The 19,810-nt window shown below is 40.2% G+C and overlaps 1 protein-coding gene across 3 annotated transcripts; it reads left to right on the top strand.

Annotated features, from left to right (window-relative positions):
• Nucleotides 1–19,810, top strand: AMPD1 (adenosine monophosphate deaminase 1). Of its 3 annotated transcripts, XM_010968361.3 has the most exons (16): nt 74–110; nt 1,420–1,431; nt 4,985–5,165; nt 6,440–6,605; nt 9,090–9,255; nt 11,782–12,001; nt 12,514–12,643; nt 13,675–13,869; nt 14,164–14,295; nt 14,954–15,117; nt 16,885–17,011; nt 17,194–17,357; nt 18,040–18,160; nt 18,814–18,987; nt 19,166–19,276; nt 19,631–19,810. In XM_010968361.3, the coding sequence occupies exons 1-16, from the start codon at nt 89–91 to the stop codon at nt 19,787–19,789; spliced, it is 2,244 nt and encodes a 747-aa protein (XP_010966663.2). In that variant the 5' UTR covers nt 74–88; the 3' UTR covers nt 19,790–19,810. The 3 variants fall into 3 exon arrangements, with proteins under 3 accessions (XP_045362086.2, XP_074226336.1, XP_010966663.2); XM_045506130.2 differs by lacking the exon at nt 1,420–1,431 and having other exon boundaries at nt 1–110; XM_074370235.1 differs by having other exon boundaries at nt 19–1,431.

Here is a 19,810-nt window from a genome sequence, read left to right as displayed (position 1 = left end):
CGTATTTTATACTGTCAGTCAGTCATCCCCACAGTCTCCTGTCTCTTCCTTTCTACTGTGCTACCCTAGAATCAAGGATTCCAGCACAATGCCTCTGTTGAAACTTCCAGGTAGGTGTGCAAAAGTGTTTGAAGAGTTCAATTCTTTTAATATGCAATCATTCCTGTAAGTATCATGTCAGCTCTGGGAATCCTTTATTTAGGGTTCATAATAGTTTTAATTAATACATTTCAGGAAGAGACAAGACAAGGTTTCCAGGGTTTTTTTGTTTGTTTTTAGTTTTAGGAGGAAGGTAATCTTCTAAAACTTTATCATGTGGTGCATCCTTGAAGATCCCAGTAGAAAAATGTGTGAGGTATTTAATACCTACTCTGCTAGTCAAAATTAAATCTGTGCTGCCACACTTCTGAGAAGGGTCCTATGTAATTTCTTAAGCTATATTCTTAGCTGAAAATCATGAGCATAATGGAATATTAACCCAATCTATGTATTCTGATGGTTCACAATCCAGGTTTGTACACAGAGTAATTTCTAAAATAATGTGATAAGTCTTTTTTACTATAAAAGTAACACATGTTTCATGTGAGATAAAAAGAGAGAAATTTCACTGAAAAATAAAAGTAATAAACACTCATTTAGAGAAACTGGGAAATTTAGGAAAGTAATAAAAAAAAAAAACGCTACAGTTTCGTCATCCAAAGATAACACTTTTAACATGTTAGTGTTTTTCTTTCAAACTATTTTCTTTGCAAATTTAAAGAATTAAAAAAAAAACAGTTATGATTATATTATACATGTCACTTTATCTTCTGTCTTTATTTATTTATTTTTTTGCTTAACATTATAACTTAATTATTACCATGGTACTTCCAAGACATCATTTTGAATGGCTGTATAATATTCCAATTTTCTTTACCAATCCCTTAGATTCTTTTTTTTTTTAAGTATAAGTAGGCTCAACAGTAATATTCACACCTAAAGCTTTTTCCATATTTCAGGATTATCTCAATAGACTAGATTTTTAGAAATGGCTGTTTAGTAGATGTTGCTCCATTGTTTACCAAGTGAGCTGTCTTAGTTTACCTGCTACCAGCATTGTGTGAGAATTTCCATCACTCCTTGATCAGGTTTTTTAAAAATCACATTTTACAAACAGTACCTCTTTAAGATTATAAACTTAAATGTAAAGAGATGAATTAGAAAGAAAAAGAAAAAGAAGAGATGTACAATGACTATTCCCAGGATTTTCTAATGGCAGCAAATTGTAGAAAAATGGAAGAATGAGCTATAATAACACATTCCACCACACTCCTTCCTTGTACCAATCTACGTATTTCTATTCCAAAGCACTGATTAAAGCCACTATGATTTCTGAAAGTTGTTCATATATTTTACCTTGTTCTATTTTACTTCATACAGCTGAAGAAAAACGTGAGTATTTTGGACTATTTTTTCCTGCCATTTGCCACAGTATCCATTTTAAAAAGATATTATTCTTTAATTCAGAAACATGGGTATTTTTCAGCAGTGTTTATTAAATGATAGCACTGAAAGCCAACAAAAATTTATAATGACTATAGATCTCCCATAGCATAGCAAATGAACTCTTGTATTTTCCTGACTCCAAAAGAGAAAGTCAGCTTTTTAAAGAGAACCTCATGGGGCATTCATTTGAAATTGAATAATCTTCTCCTTTGGACATTAGCCAAGGGGCTCTATTGAGTCTTGCCTTAGTAAACCCTCAACTCCAATGCAAAAAATTTCATCATGAATTTTTGATAAAATAAAACCCCGTTTTTGATAAAATTGTAACTTTTTATGTATGTTTCCTTCCATCTCAAATCAGGGTCCTTTCACTGACTGGTAGTAACCAAAGTGCCCCTGAGCTCCTCTAGAGATGAGATGCGGCAGATGAGAGGCCTACAACCTGTCTTTCCTACACATTAAGAAAACACTGCTGAGAAATAAGCATGCTTTTCTGGATCTGTTGGATGAAGAAGCAAGCATGATATTCCTCTTCTCAAGAGCCTTGCCCTTCCTGGGTTAATAATAATCACCCCCAACTTCTGGATAGTACTGTGAAGTTTTTTTGTTTTTATTTTAAATTTATTTTTGTTTTTATTTCGGAGGGGTGTAATTAGGTTTATTTATTTTATTTTTGTTTTAGAGAAGGTAGTGGGAATTGAACCCAGGACCTTGTGCATGCTAAGCATGGGCTCTACCACTTGAGCTATACCCTCCCTCCAGTACTGTGAAGTTTTTAAAGTCTTTCTTGCCTAATCTTTATAACCATTCTCTGAAGTTGACATTATTATTATTAACATCCCCCTGTTATGATGATGGACACTGAGGTTTCTAGTGACTGTATGGTTTGCCCAAGGCCACCCTGCTGTCACAGACGCTTCTCAGTCCTAGTCCAGTGTTCTTTATGCTTCACCACTCTACTTCTTTCTGTTCTCTTGTCTATTCTCCGTCTAAATATGGATGTCCTAATCTCAAGACATTGCCACTCAGTTTTTCCACTATCCCAAGCATGCTCAAAAAAAAAAAAAAAAGAACTCAACAATTATCTATATAAAGCCAAAGGAATCATCTGTCCTTTACTCCATGAATTCAGGTTGTCACCAAATTTTATCTACTCAACTTTTGATATATTGGTTTCACTTTTTCCTTGCCCTCATCGCCACTACTCCTTGAAGTATTTCGAAAGGCAGAGCTCTTGAATTCAGAATCAAACTTCAGCTGTGGTTACATGAAGTCAGAACAACCGGTTGATTCAGTGGAATAAAATATCAACCATATAATTTTTGGTCATAATGTAAACTACTTCTTGAGAGCAGAGTTTTCAACTGTCTATAGTGGTTTAGGGAGATACAACCTTAGTGAAAATAATAATGTTTAAATTATGAAACAAATAGATATGTGCAGTCCCAGATGATGACTGCTTGTTTTAGAAGAGCCAGATCTCAAGCAAGTAGGATTTGGTTCCTGGAACTCTATTTCCAGACTATCCTTCCTGAGGCCTCTAACAGCATTGCTACAGACCCATCATGACAAGCCACCTGCATCATCACCTTCATCCTCCTCCTCCTCCTTATCATCATAACCAACTGGCCTATTTCCATTTGCTCTTTATGGTGCATGAAGCCTCTGTTAACTTCTGCTTGTCATTCATCCTGGGGGTGCATGTGCTTTCTTATGGTGTTCAGGGAGAAATGACACTATTTCTAGGGAGCAGTCAGCGGCAGGGCGGGGAGGCATTCTCAGGCCATCAGATAGATGTACCTACTTCATGTTTTGTTTGTTCCTTCGTGGATCATGGTGCTTGCCAAAAAACTAGGCATAGCATCCAAAAATGCTTTTTAGTTTCAGGAAGTGCTTGAGTCCAGTGAGACAAATAGATGCATGAAGTTCAGCCAACACAGTGGGCTTCTCTGTTACTCTGCTGTGATGAGCCAGGTTTAAAAACTGGCTGACCTGACTGTTAGTGTTGATGAAGTTAGGAGTCAATTACTATCATTTCCAATGTCTGCTTCAGCCATATGGTTTAAAATTTCCAATGTATCATTTACTATCATTTCCAACATATGTTAAATCATAGCATTTATCATTTCTTTAATAGCCCAATGCTAACCCCAAATACCAAATATCTGTCTGATCAGTGCTACCAAATTATATCATTCAATTTAATCTGGTGTTTTATTTACCTTTAAAAATTGCTTTAAAAAAGCATTTCCACATACATTATCTCACTGGATGTCACAATAGCATAGTGAATGAGGTTTGGTGGGTAATAGTATTCCCACTTTATAGATAAGGAAATTGAAACAGAGGAAGGTGAAGGAGTTAGTAAGTACAGAACAGTACGTGAACACATTATACTTACACTTATAATTGAGAATGTGCTGTTTTGGAGATCTGTATAGACATTGATGGGGGCAGGAGTGGGGAAACCTCTTTCTGCATGCAGTTTGCTTTTTCATCATGTGAAGAATGTTTCTGTCTTCTACTGTTGCTCGAAATATCTAGCTGTTTGCCATTCTCATTATTTGCTTACCTGCTCCTTTCTGGAAATACCAAGAGATTTTTAGAAGTATTAGAGGCAAAGACTATTCAGATGGAAATAATTGGGTATCTGGAAAATACAATGAAACTTAATAGAAAGGCAGATACTTGATGGCCATCACCACTCTATATGATAAAATTGGTTCTCTTATATCCTGAGGGTCTTGACGTTGTTCATTACCAAGCTCAAAGTAACCCCTCCACCTGTTTTAATAATGGGAAAATTAAGGCATGTAAAAATGAGATTGGCTTTCCAAGGGTCATTCATTCTGGAAGGCCACATGTCTGCGAGAAATGAGACGCCCAACACTAGGCAGTAAATTTTAGTGATCCCTTTCCCTACCCGCCAGCATGTCACCAAGTTGTCAGGATTTGAAAAAAACGAGGTTGTGATGTGTGACAGAAACACAATATCCGTCTTATGAAGAAGAAAGGCCCTTCCTTACGTACACATTTATTTCTCAGAACTACTTAGATCGCTGGCTCTCTTTAGGAAGAAAAATGCCAAGGACCAATAACCTTATCCACATCTTTAAAACCATCAGAAAAACTCCACCAACCTAATGCGAAGGACCGTGCTGCATGATTACAATGAAATCATACTTAGCCCTGCCAGAAACAAGTGATCTTATGTTAAGTGCTGGTCCTACAAGAGCCCAATCCCATCTTTAGGATCCTCCTAAATGTGCTGTAAGAATCTGACCTGTGTTTCTAAGAATGGATTTCCAAACTACCCACACAGAAACCCACTGAAGACAGAGCAGGCATTAAGCTCTCTCATGCTTTTGGGAAGCTGGCCAGAGAGCAGGGGAGCCACGTACCCAGGACAGTCCTTAGCATCATGCCTTACACATAGCAGACACTCTCGGATGACTTCCGAGAAAGTGCTTCAATAATAATACGTGAAACCCTCTTTTAGAGATTGATGCTGAAATGCGTAGCTTTGCTGAAAAGGTGTTTGCCTCTGAAGTCAAAGATGAGGGAGGCCGTCATGAGATTTCCCCGTTTGACGTGGATGAGATCTGTCCAATTTTTCATCATGAGATGCAAGCACACATGCTCCATTTGGAGGCTCAGTCCACCTCCACAGAAGGCAGGAGGTAAGTGGCGGAAGGGGCACGCTTAGTACACTGGGACACAAGGAAGGGAAATTTGTTTGAATGATGGTTCAACTTAGAGGAAAAACTTTGCCAGAGTTAAAAATCCCACCAGCCCCCCAAACACTCACACTGTGTACTCTAAGAAAGAAGGAAACAGTGGCCTTCCTACCTTCATCCGCATCTCCCTTTAGCTGAAGCCTCCCCATCCACCCAAGCAGGAGGCATGATCTACCACGTGATGGTTCCAAACCAAAGTGGGCTGATGGCTGCCCTGCACACACTCAGTCTCCACACTACAGGTTTGGAAACCAGAGCCTCGTCTTCGGACTCTGTCTTTAACCAGCCTTAGCGTGTGCTCCCTGATATGAATCCTGTCCTCTAGCCAGTCTGACCTCCTCCAGGCCTCGGGGATACCATCCTCCATTTCTGCCCTCATGCCCTGTCCATCCTATGCCTATGATGCACAATTCCCTCTTTCCCTGAACAGATCCCCCTCCACAGTCTGTTTATTTTCCCTTATTTGAGCTACTCTAGTACTCATTCACCACCTGTCACTACGTGCCACAGTTTAGTCCTCAGACCTATTACAGACCACTTACTTGGAACACCCTCCCCACGGGCCTCCCCTCCCATCACCAGCTTCATGGGGAAAAGATCATTCTGCTGTCCTTCTTTTGGCTTTATATCTTTAAGGAAAGACCAACAATCAACATTCTTTGGCATCCCCCATATGACCTAATATAGGGCTTGGGTCAAAGTAGAAACTTAATGAATACTTGTTGATTTGAGGACATAATATAGATGAAACAACTTATGAGTTCCAGGTACTGTGCTAAGCATTTTATATGCATTACATCTCACAGAAATCCTATATGGTAGACGTTATTACACCATTTTTTTCAGATAGAGAGACAGAAGCTCACAGAAATTAAGGAACATGCACTAAATGACACCGGTAGTAACTGACATCCCCTGTGCTTACTGCGGTGCCCAGGCTGCCTGTTCTGTTAGGAGTGGACCTCCTGGGAAGAACAGTGTCACGCTGAAAGTCTGCTAGTATGTTCCCTAAGTCCACTTTTCCAAGGTCTACAGGGAAGAAGGGAACACTACAGCATGATACCTCCTCCCATTTGGTTGGATCCTGTTTCTGACACTCAGCCCACATTTGATGTTTGTCCTGAAAATGAAATTTTATAGTGAAACATCAATTTATCACAATGAAACTCCCAGTGAAGATAAAGTTAAATCTCTTTATGTTTCCATTTCAAACCCAGAAAAAAGCGTTTCTTTGGACGGAAGACTGTTAGTTTGTCTGTTCCACAAAGTGAAACAACTTCCACCCAGTTGTCCCGCATTGATGAATACATTTCTTCGTCTCCCACCTACCAGACCGTGCCTGATTTTCAGCGAGTGCAGATCACTGGCGATTATGCCTCTGGGGTGAGTTGCTCCTTGCCCCTCAGATGTAGCTGCTGGGAAGATACTCAGCTTGATTGTTTCAGCTTCTTCTCCTCCTCCCTGCCCTTTTGAGGAAGCTGCTAACTCACCTGCCCTTTGTTGTACTTCATTATTGCATTTCAATACCAATATGCTTTGACTTATATTTCTGTTTTGCTTTTATCACCCTACATAATTTCTCCTCCTTTGTCTCATTTGCTTGCACATGAGAATGTGCAGTAGAATGTGGTGTATGTGTTACAGAATACAGTGGACAGGTTTTGGCAAAAGAACCGGAGAGAGTAAGCAGGTGGACTAGCCTCACTGAGGGCATCGTAGAGCAGGATCAGGGAGGCACAGGGGGACACAGGGAGGGGGCTCTTGGTGAAAGATGGACCCAGAGAAGACCTAGAATAGAGAGAAGGGCTGTAGGTAATGTAAACCAATTGGAGAAAACAGATCAGGAGAAAGAGAGGGAGAAGAGAAGAATGGAGAGGCCAGAGAAAAGATGAGAGGTTAGAACATTCAAATGGGCTACTGTTTTCCCACCCACTGTCCTCTCCAATTTCACTGCAGATGCTTTCACAGTAGATTACTGCTTGGAACAGACTCTAGGATGACATACAGATAGTAAACTCATGTTGCAAACAACTTGACCTGCTTGTCTTATCCAGAACAGTTGGTCAATTAATAAATCTCTGACACATGGACTTGCAAAATCAGCATCATATTGTTGAAACTGCTGTTTAGCCATCAGTCTATGCTCCAAATATAGTTTTTACGACCAGTCCTAAGCCCCCTTCTCATGTAACCAACCCACTTAAGGTCAGTCCTAAGATATTTAAAACTGACAGAGTAGCCGGGGGAGGGTATAGCTCAGTGGTAGAGCACATGCTTAGCATGCACAAAGTCCTGAGTTCAATCCCCAGTACCTCCATTTAAAAAAAATTAAATAAGTAAATAAACCTAATTACTTCCCCCCACCAAAAGAAAAGTGACAGAGCAGTGAAATGAGCATTTGTTCATTTCATTTTCTGTGTGATAACAGTGCTCTACAAATGGCAGGGGGGTTAGATACTAAATAACTGAAATGAAATGTTTAATAACAACATAAAAAACAAATTTTGGAGAAGTCCAGAGTTCAAAAAAATCCCACAAGTGTTAGGAGACAAACTTGATACCTATGTGCTTGGTGGAAATGAAAACAGGAATAAAAAGAAAGAAGATGAGAGGAAAGACAAAGTTCACAGACGTCAGGGAGTAGCTTCTCCTCCTATGAAGGCTGGAGGGTACCTGAAAACTTGGCCTGGAGTCTTTGAAGAACCAAGTATGTTGCCACATCTGTTGACTGAATGTGGCCGAGCTGCTGAATAACATTCCACCTGGTTGCAGTCTGTACCCGAATCAATCCCGAATCAATGAACCCCTTGTAACTGAACAGAGAGGTAAAGGGGGAATTATCCCTGATAAACAACTGATTCAATTTAATCAGTCCTTACTGAGCACCTACTCTGTGCCAGGCATAGTGTGCTGAGTGCTGAGCACATGAAGGTGAATAAGATCCAGCTCTTGTCCTGGAGGAGCTGATAGACGGGTGGCCCATTAGGTGGAAAAGGCACAAGCAAGCCGTTGGACGCAGGCCCTCAGACTAGCGCCTGTGCCAGACTCTCTTGGCCAAGACCAGCAGGTCTTTAAAAAGAGTCCAGCTGATTAGGATCGATATCTGGACCTCCAGCCACTGGGAACAAGCTTACATTGGTCCCAGAAGGTCTTCGGACTCCAATGATGAGCATTCAGTGATTTCAACTGACAACTGCCTGGGCATGCCAGGCCCAGCCAGGATGCCGGGATGGGACAAGGGAAATGGACCAGTTTAGAAAATTTCCAGCAATTCTAAGAAAATTTTACTCTAGAACCTCTCTGATTTTAGTCACAGATAAAGTTCTCATCAAAACCATCCCAAAGAATGGCTTCTCGACAGCTACAGAGGGCAGTGCATGACTGAAAGGGCTTCAGGGATGTGTGACAGCTTATTCGTCCCCCAGTGTTTCCCTCACTGACCAGCAGGTGGTTTGACTTCTCAAATCAGAGCAGCATTGTCTTTCAGTTGAGATACTGTCTTCAGAAGCCCATACTTAAAATATCCTTGTGTTACCTGGAAGCAATATTTTCCATGTTACAATGGGTTCTCTTAATCGTATTTATTAGACAATCACTGCTATCTAGCAAAAACCAAAAACAAACACAGGACTGTAAGGAAAGACTTGTAGGACAGATTCATTCTGGCAGAAATAGAAGACAGAAAAACTCCAGGACTTGCTCCTGGGAGGAGACCCAGGGCCCGTGTCAAGTGGGAAGCCCCTCTGTGGGTTGGGGAGACTCAGCAGGGGCTGCGACGCCCAGAAGAGCTGGGAGGTGCCCAGACAAGCTTTACCTCCTTCTCGAATTTTTGTAGGAACAACTCTGAAACTCGAATTTTCTTGACAGGTTACAGTAGAAGACTTTGAAATGGTCTGCAAAGGTCTTTACCGGGCATTGTGCATACGGGAGAAGTATATGCAGAAGTCGTTTCAGAGGTTTCCTAAAACCCCTTCCAAGTACTTGAGGAACATTGAGGGAGTGGCTTGGGTGGCAAACGAGAGCTTCTATCCGGGTAAGTCATTTTTGTTTATAATATCTGGAATATAGCTTTAGGTTCAACTACTAATTATTAAGTGTGCCCCATGATTATAAGTAACCCAGTTTTATAATATCATGGTCATCTTTGGCTTCATTCTCTCTCCTGTCCACGTGTCCTTTCGCTGGGTTCAGCCTGTACAATATCTCTCAGAACCTCCTCTCTTCACCATTCCCCAAATCCTAATTTAGGCCTATATTTCTCCTCATCCAGATTATTACAATAGCTTCCTAACTACTCTGTTAAATTCTAACCTCACTCCCTTTCGGTTCATCCTCACTTTGGTGCCAGTTATTATAACATGGAGCTGAGCACCTCCTTCTCCCAACAAATCCTTCAACTGCTCCCCAATTACCTACAAAATTAAGTGCAATCTGTAACCTGGCATTCAAGGCCTACCACCATCTGGCCTCCTAATTATGATTTATTTATCTACTATGTGTTTATTTTTGGACTTGTACACTCTTTCTGTTTTTAAACTGAGCTCCTTTACCTTTGAACTCTTTTTTTCTGATTGGAAGTGTATCCTGTTCTGCATTTGGCTCAGCACATTCCTGTCCCTGTACTGTTGCCATGCCGTTCCCTATGCCATACTGCCCTTCCCTTCACTTTTTCACTGTATGCGCAGATGTCCAGGTCCAATCTCACCCTTCAAGGCGCAGCCCAAACATTATCATTTCCTGCCTTCCACGGACCTCCAGATAAAAGTAAACTACATGTTTTGACTTTCCAAAGCACTTTACTTATGTATCTCACTTTTTACTTTGCTTGTATAAAGTTAAGTACATATTTAAAAAGAATCAGATTTTAATAATTTCACAGATTACTATTGTGTTATTGTATCATAATTCATATAACCAATTCCTATTTTTAGGCATTTATATTTCTGACTTATAAAAATTTATTTCCAACAAGGCTACAGTGAGCATCTTTATGTAAACATCTTTGTGCAGTTTCTTTATATCTTTGGGATTATACTTCTAGGATTGAAATTTCAGGGAAGGCAAATATTTAAGGTCTCTGAAAGACCTAATTGTTATGTTGTTGAAGATTTCCAGTTCTAAAACTTCCTCTATTTCCTTTTAATATTAAAATCATATTAAACATGTATTCAGTTTGATAACTTATAAAATTGGTTTGTTTATCTTCTATAATGTTGACATTTAGGGTGTTTGTCCTGCCTTTGTTTCTTCTAAATTATACTTTATCTCTCTAGTATATTTAAGAATAGGGACTCAAAAGCTGTTATTTGACATAGCAATATATTGTTTCACTCTTTTCCTTTACTTCTCAGTTTTGGATGAAAATGTGTGCAAACTCTCTTTCTATATTATTTTTCTCACTCTGGCTGTTGTAGTCATCATTTGCAAACAGGAGATTTTTCTGATGCCTTGGGCACATACTTGTTGAAAATAAAAGGAGGGCTTAAAAAACTGTGACTGGGTGGAATTTGTTCTTGGCCTTCTGAGATTGAAATTGTAAGCAGTGGAAAGAAAGGGACCTTTGTCTACATTATCCCTTCTTCAATCCTTTCGCAAAAATTGTGTGTGCTTTAGAAGGTAGGGAAAGATAATTACAATAGGAATTACAATTCTTACAATAGGAATTTATTTTATATTCCCATTTATATTAAAACCACTCTAGGTGGAGCACAGAGGATGTTAGGGCAGTGAGACTATTCTGTATGATATCATGATGGTGGGTACATGTCATTATATACTTGTCAAAACTCATAGAATGCACACCACCAAGAGTGAACCCCAATAGAAACTATGGACTTTGGATGATAATGATGTGTCTATGTAGGTTCATTAGTTGTAACAAATGTACCACTCTGGTTGATGGCGGGAAGGCTGTGCATGTGTGTGTATAGACGCATAGAGAATTCTGCACTTGGTGCTCAATTTTGCTCTGAACCTAAAACTGCTTTAAAAAAAAAATTGTCTGTTAAAAAAATAACTTCTAGATGGGGAGAGGAATACCTCCGTGGTAGAACGCATACTTAGCATGCATGAGGTCCTGGGTTCAATCCCCAGTACCTCCGTTAAAAAACAAACAAACAAAACAAAACAAAACAAAAAAAACCACTATAAATTAAGACTAATAGAGAAGGTTGGTTTACTTCTTAACTGTAGTTTTACTTTTTTTTCTATGCAATTACCTCATAAGTTAATATAAGGCTCCAAACAGGAAGTCTTTGATAACCAAATTTATTAAATAATTAAAATTATTTGTAAGTAGTATAGCAATTAGATAAAGAGCACTTCTAAAGAACTTGAAAATCATTCTTATCCTAGATGAAATATTATAGTTATTTTATGCTACCAGTTTGGTCACCTTTGAAAAACTGTAAAAATAAACTTCAGCTTAGCTCTGGATAGTTACAACTTACATTGTACAGAATTCCAAACAAACGAGATCTTACAGTGTTTAATTTTGGTTATTTTTATGTGATCATTCATCGTATGTGCTGATATATTACTGTGTGTGTCGTCGAAAAAGTCTTTACCCCTCCCGTGAAGAAGGGAGAAGACCCCTTCCGAACAGATAACCTCCTGGAAAACCTGGGTTATCACCTCAAAATGAAGGACGGTGTGGTTTACGTCTACCCGAATGAAGAAGCCGCCAGCAAAGATGAGCCTAAGCCGCTTCCTTACCCAAATCTGGACACCTTCTTAGATGATATGAATTTTTTACTTGCTTTAATTGCCCAAGGACCTGTGTAAGTGTTAAGACCTACACTACTGCTGCTATTACTACTCCTAATAAGTGTTTAAATAAGTGTTTATTAAGTGCTTGCTGTGTTCAAACACCCTGTTAAACGCTTCATGTACATTATTTCTTTGACTCCTTATAATCGTATATGGGGTGGGTATTTTTATAATTCCAGATTTATAAGCTGAGACTTTGTCAAGTTAAAGAAAGTCACGCAGGTGGCTAAGCCAGGATTCAAGCCCAAATCTGCCAATTCCAAAGCCAGGGTCCGTAACCTTGAGTGGCACTGTCTCTCTGATGTTTAAATGCCTTCCCAAACCCTCCCTCATTATTGTGTCCAACTTTGATGAAGAGATTAAGCCCTTGCAGCCCAATATTTTTCAAATTAAATTAACTGCAGAGGAAGCCAAAACGTTTGTTCATTTTGAAACACATAATTGTTTCCTGATGGTTTTGTAATTGTGACTGTTTTCCTTAAATGTCTGGAATTTTTTTAGAATGTGATTTAATTTTTCACAGTAAGACCTATACCCACCGGCGCCTGAAGTTCCTCTCCTCCAAGTTCCAGGTCCATCAGATGCTCAACGAGATGGACGAGTTGAAGGAGCTGAAGAACAACCCCCACCGGGATTTTTACAACTGCAGGAAGGTAAACATAGTCTCTGCTCGGAGGTCATTCCCGGACAAAAACGTTAACCCAGTGATTTCTTGAGAGGACAAGAAAAGTACTGTTTTTCCGATTAATGTAAGACTTCTGCAGGTTCAGTGCAATTTTAGTGAAAGCAGATAGATTATGTCTAAAAGATTAGAATGCCATTTCTACTGTTTTCCACATAGAAAGGTATATCTCATTCTTGACCTAAAATTATAGTTATCATGAACGACAAAAATAGCAAAAACAAATTAAACCGTAAAAACCACTGTTCTAGGATTTAGAAGATCTTCATTCTAGTCCCTTTTCTTCTACTTCCTGCCTCTAAGACATTGGGGGAAGTGATTAAATATTTCTGAGTTTCAGTTTCCTCATTTGTAAAACTGGGGAAATGATCTGCTCAGTCTAGCTCACAAGAGGATTGTGAATATCAAACGAGCTAATGGTTGTGGAAAACTATTCAACTAGAAACACTTTCAAGATGTGTTCTGACCATTTAAGTGACTGCAAGGAAGTGGGAGCAGAGATTCAGGACCAAATCCTGGCTTAGCCACTTGTATAACCTTGGGCAAACTAATTAATCTATCAGAACTTCCTCTTAGAAAATTATAATTATAAGAACATCTAACTCGTAAGTACCATTGCTGTGCCATGCCTTCATCATTTCGATCCTTTCTCCCTTTGGGGCAGAAATCTGTGGTAGCTGCTTCACTTCAGTTGCGTCTCAGGAGTGGAGAATTGTCCCCCCAAATTTTGGGTGGATTAAATGTAGGAAGTAAACTGGATGTATAGATATCCAAGAGACACAGGCATATTATTGCATCCAGCCTAAACTTTCACATCTGGCAAGAGTACAAAAAAGTGCTGTGGGTTCTTTTCTGCTGGGCCACCTCCCCCAGCTGTCAGGTCACACCCTGTCATTTACTCCTTTCTCCCATCACAGTGGGATTTGCAGGCACTGTAGCCTCTAACAGAGCAGCATAACTAAGGCTGATTGCTGGTTTCTCTCTTTCTGAATGTACACACAGGTGGACACCCACATCCATGCAGCTGCTTGCATGAACCAGAAACACCTGCTGCGCTTTATTAAGAAATCTTACCAAATTGATGCTGACAGAGTGGTCTGCAGTACCAAGGAGAAAAAGCTGACCCTAAAGGAACTTTTTGCTAAATTAAAAATGCATCCCTATGACCTGACTGTGGATTCTCTGGATGTTCATGCTGTAGGTTGAAAAGATAATGTCAGTTTTATCTGATACTCAGAACCCCACATGTCTTTCTCCTACAAACTCTCCCTTCGCAGAGCCCTCTTAACCATGTTGGTAAGCACCATGCCGACTCAAAGCACCCACAGACAATTTGGGGAGTTCTTTCATTGTCACTGGTGCTGGGTTCCATTCTTGGAACCCAACCCCTTCCCCTGCTACCAGGCCCCCATTCCTCAAGGCCATTCCCTGACTCTCTGTGTCCAAGCAGCTCTGATAATTATAGACTTGTGATCCTGTTTCCTGATGCAGGGACGTCAGACTTTCCAGCGTTTTGATAAGTTCAACGACAAATACAATCCTGTAGGAGCAAGTGAGCTACGGGATCTCTACCTGAAGACAGACAATTACATTAATGGGGAATATTTTGCCACTATCATCAAGGTGAGGAGGAACCAATCAGATCTATGGTACCTGGCCTGGTTCTTAAGGAAGGGGAGGAAGAGAGGGAAGAAAGGAAGGAAGGACAGAAGGGGAGGGGAGGGGAGGGAAATAGGAAAGTGCTATCCTTGGAGTCAAGAGCCACACAGATGAATATGATCATTTCTTCTGAAACATCCACTGTAATAATTTAAAAAGACCTTGATTCCTAGGATAGAGAAGCTAACAGTATGGATTTGGGATTAAGGACCAGGCTCTTTCAGGCTTTGGGAACTGGAAGTTCAGGAAGAGTCAAGATCAGAATCCACCCTCATCTTCAGGGTGCATCAGGAAGCAGGAATGATATGTGGGGTTGGGAGGTGTGTGTTTGGGAGACAGGGGACATGTGGAAAGCGGAGTTTCTTTTGCAGTAGTGCCTTGGGATCTCATCATGCTTAGTCTGCCTTTTTTCCTCTGTAGACTCCACTCTATCCTATCAGTCTTTTCTCTCAACTAGATTCCCCTCACCTCTCAATCTAACTGTGATGGTTTTCCTCTGCCTTCCTTTCACATTTCCTCCGTTCTTCTTAGTACCCCTCTCCTCTCCCTAGACCCCACAGGTTTAGACCCCTGAGGGACCTGTGGGAATTCCTGGCTTTGGACTCCTCTCTTGGCTTTGCAGGAGGTAGGTGCAGACTTGGTGGACGCCAAGTACCAGCATGCTGAGCCCCGCCTGTCAATCTACGGCCGCAGTCCTGATGAGTGGAGCAAACTCTCCACCTGGTTCGTCCAAAACCGCATCCACTGCCCCAACATGACGTGGATGATCCAGGTCCCCAGGATCTAGTATGTACCAGCCCATTGGAAACCCTAAAGCCTGCCTTCATCCCACCTGCCTCACCTCCTCCACACAAACAAGGAACATGCAGCACATCTGTACAGAAATAAGTTTTGTTAAACAGTGCTCAGTCCTGGGTGCCTGGTTTTGTCCACTCTCGGTTCAGCACTCCCGATCAGAGATAGGAGTTAGGAAGGTCACTTCAGTTTAGTTTCCTAACCAGGTTTTTTGGTTTTGTTTTTTAAAACAGGATTTTATGCAGATCACAAAATAACTTATTGGGAATGATTAAAACTTAGCTAGGATAAGAACTTTTTATTATATACTTAAGTATACATTTTATTATTTGTACCTCTTAATCCTTCACCCCTATATTGCCCCTCCCTCCTTTCCTCTCCCCACTGATAACTACTACTTTGTTCTCTGTATCTGTGAGTTTGCTTCTTTCTTGTTATATTCACTAGTTTGTTGTACTTTTTAGATTCCACATATAAGTGATATCATACAGTATTTCTCTGACTTATTTCACCTAGCATAATGCCCTTCAAGTCCCTCCGTATTGCTGCAAATGGCAAAATTTCATTCTTTTTATGACTGAGTACTATTCCATTGTGTGTCTATAAACACACACACACACACACACACACACACACACACAATCACATCTTTATCCATTCATCTGTTGATGGACACCTAGGTTGCTTCCATATCCTGGCAATTGTAAATAATTTTATTATACATTTTATTATACATTTTCTTTCTCCTGGTCTTCCTCTCTGGGTCCAGTTCATTCTTTCCCAAGCACATCTGTACTGAGGTGTAGCTTTCTTGTATCAGAACCTCTACCACTGTCTGCCGATTGTCTCATCTACAAGTGCGCAAGTTCTCCATAATCAACAAGTATTTATCAATGGTATTATCATCTGCTAATTACCCATTGCCCTCAGGGATGTTCATATCATTGATCTTTTATCTAACTTAAGTGTTTATAAATTGTCTGGCCGCCTGCCTCTGTGTTCTGTGTGCCCTGTGACAATGCAAGAGTTTTATCCTGTGTCTAGTCAAAAAAGTAACTTTTTGATTGGGGTAAAACTTCTGTCTAATATCATGAAGGCAGAGAGGCAGTACAGTGTGGTGTTTAGGAGCATGGGCCTTGGAACTGGACTGACTATGCTTGAATCCTGTCTCTACCACTTACTAGCTGTGTGACCTTAGGCAAGTTACATGACCTCTCTGTGCCTTAGTTTCATCGTCTTTAAAAATGAGGTCATAACCACATCTAATTTATTGAGTTGCTATGAGGATTAAATCAGCTAATATTTCTGGCCACTTAGAAGAGTGGATGGCATATATTGAGTGCTGTGTAAGAGTTTATTAGATTGTCCCTGGCTACAGAGGTGTTCAGAGGTGTTCTTGATAACTGTTTCATGCTCACCATCTTGTGTACCACACACGTACAAGTCATTGGACCTTTTATGACACAATTCCTCTACTCCTCATTCTCTATCTGGACTTAGCTGTGAAGGCTAAGTTTTCTTACCACAGAGGGTTTATAGAAGAGCTGGAGGCATGGGATTCAGCAATAAATTTCTACCTGTTATGCCAAACCCAAGCTGAACTCCTTTTTAAGGGTAACCAAGAAGAGGGTACCAGAGTGGACCTAGGATAGACATGCTAGGATTTTTCCTGCATATGGTATTTGGTCCTCTGCTTCCCTCAGAAGCAGTCAGTCCAAAAATCTTTTCGCCCAAAATCCTCTTCATTCTTGCTTCTAGTGATGTGTTCCGATCTAAGAACTTCCTTCCACACTTTGGAAAGATGCTGGAGAATGTTTTCATGCCAGTGTTTGAGGCTACCATCAACCCCAAGGCTCACCCAGACCTCAGTGTCTTCCTCAAGCATGTAAGCATGACCCGGAGGCTTTCCTATGGCCACACATGAACCAGCCCTCCTACCTAGCCATGGTTAATTCTCTATGCTTATCTCTGACATCTGGTCCTTGCCTTTGGCAGCTGAAAGTTTGTTTGAGGGGTGGGACCCTGCGCTCAGACTGAACCCATCACGCAGCTCACTCTCCTTGACAGATTACTGGCTTCGACAGTGTGGATGATGAATCCAAACACAGTGGCCACATGTTCTCTTCCAAGAGCCCCAAGCCCCAGGAGTGGACAATGGAGAAGAATCCATCTTACACTTACTATACCTACTACATGTATGTGAACATCATGGTGCTCAATAGCCTGAGAAAGTAAGTAGACGGGAACTGGAGCTCGAAGGAGAATCTCTGTGACACACCTCTGTCCTCCCACATCGGTATCCTAGGTGGTCCAGGGCCTGCACTGCATTGCTGGAATGCTTCCAAGTGCCCAGAGCAGAAACTTCCTTCCCTTGATTTTTTGTTCGGTTTCTCTATTTTGGGGCAGGAATGGACATTTTGGAAACTTCAGTACTTTCACGGTTCCTTTTCTTTGGAAGTTTAGGAATTTACACTTATCACTATGCAATTTAGTATAAAGTTCCATACATTTTACCCTTCTTGATATATCTGGATAAGGAATAAATAGAGGAATATTATAATGAGATTTTCTGGAAACAGTTCCCCACTAAAGTGTGAGTAGGAGAAACGATGATAGAGTGATATTGGTAAATTTCAGGTGGAAACTGAGGATGTTTCTGTTCAGGTAATCAAATCTTAACCTTCCTCCATACCCTCATATCCTCTATTGCCTCCTTTTAAAAAGTCTGTGCTTAGGAAGAATTAAGGTTATGATTTGGAATTGCCAGTTTTGTTGAATCCTTTGGATGCCCCATTCTCTTTCAAAGTGTTAATTTTTTTCTGCCGGATTTTCTTGTAAGTCACTCTATGCCCAGAGTTGTTGCCAGGACCTAGTCGGTCACCTGTGATTCCTACAGTAGTTCCATCTCCCTAGGGAACGAGGCATGAATACATTTCTGTTCCGACCTCACTGTGGGGAAGCTGGAGCTCTCACCCATCTCATGACAGCATTCATGACAGCAGATAACATCTCTCATGGCCTGAATTTAAAAAAGGTGAGTTGGAGGCTCTCTCTTCAATATTAACTTTTATATAGGAGTTACAGTAATAGAATTTTTTCCCTTATCATTCTGTTACAAGTCATTATCAACACTGGAATCAAATTAAAGTAGAGTGAAAAAGATTTTTGAGATTATTTAGTACAGTTCATTTTACAGAGGCCCTGAGAAGTAAAGGGACTTGCTCGAGATGGCCTAGCTAGTTGGTGATGAGTTCACGCAGATCCCCTGACTTCCATTTTAGAGCTCTGACAAGGGATAATTCAGAGGTGGCTGGGCTTACCTTAAATAGGTTTTTGCCAGATTTCTTGTTATAGCATGTTCTAAAATTCCTCTTGTGAGAGTCAGAACTTTCTTGTAGGAAAAAAAATGTTTCAAGGTGAGGCCTTCTGCCTGAGACAGACCATCTAACTTAGACAATTAAAGCTCCAACAATTAGGTGTGACTCAATGCTTCTGAAAATTGATCCCAAATAAATTTAATCTAAACAGTATTTACATTTTAAAACTATTCTTCTTTACAAGGGGGTTTAAAGAATACGTGGTAATTTTGTTGAAAGCTAAAACTTGAGGCAGACCATAGGGTTTTAACATTTCTAGTTTGTATCCCTTTTTCAACATTTTAAGATTTTTTTCACTTTTCCTTTTCAGAGTCCTGTGTTACAGTACTTGTTTTTCTTAGCCCAGATTCCCATCGCTATGTCTCCATTGAGCAACAACAGCTTATTTCTAGAATATGCCAAAAATCCTTTTCTAGATTTCCTCCAGAAAGGTCTGATGATCTCACTGTCTACAGATGATCCGATGCAATTCCATTTTACCAAGGTACACATATGGAATTTTGAGCAATACAAGTACTCTTTGCTGAACTGTTATTTACTACCCAGAATTTTAAAGTCAAATCAAAGTATTTCACTATTCTTTTTGTGCAGGATGTGTATTTAATGCATTCCTTTTTCTTCCTTGTTTTTTTTTTTTACCTCATTGAAATAAATAACCCAAGGAGCCCCTGATGGAAGAATACGCCATTGCTGCACAAGTCTTCAAACTGAGCACCTGTGATATGTGTGAAGTGGCAAGGAACAGTGTTCTGCAGTGTGGAATTTCTCATGAGGTAGACTGTCCTTGGCTGGTTGTCCTTCTGAGTACAGAACTGATAACCTGAATATTGAAAAATTAGTTGGGGAAACACAAGTTGAAAAATTGTTTCACAAATCATATATAGTTACTATGGACAGGGACTAGAAAGAATTATTCCCTCTGGCCATGCCTTTTGGGCAAGGGGAATAAAACACACTTGGCTTCTCAGCAGACCATGCACATTGAGGCACTGGATGAGTGCTTTAATGGTTCATTGTTTTCCTTTTGCCTGCAACTAACATAAGGAAGGAATCTTTGTGGGGGATGTAATTGTTTTCTATATCAGAGTAAAAAGAGAACAATCATTCTGTTTCCTTTTCTCTTGTAGGAGAAAGCAAGGTTTCTGGGCACCAATTACCGTGAGGAAGGACCTATTGGAAATGATATCCGAAAGACAAATGTAGCCCAAATCCGCATGGCCTATCGCTATGAAACCTGGTGTTATGAACTTAATTTAATTGCTGAAGGCATTAAATCAGGAGAATAAAACAAATAAACCAAATAATAA

Source organism: Camelus bactrianus, chromosome 9 (genome assembly GCF_048773025.1).
Source record: "Camelus bactrianus isolate YW-2024 breed Bactrian camel chromosome 9, ASM4877302v1, whole genome shotgun sequence".
Classification (NCBI taxonomy): Eukaryota; Metazoa; Chordata; class Mammalia; order Artiodactyla; family Camelidae; genus Camelus; species Camelus bactrianus.
The sequence above is the reverse complement of the archived record's forward strand: the minus strand, read 5'-3'. Positions and strand labels throughout refer to the sequence as shown.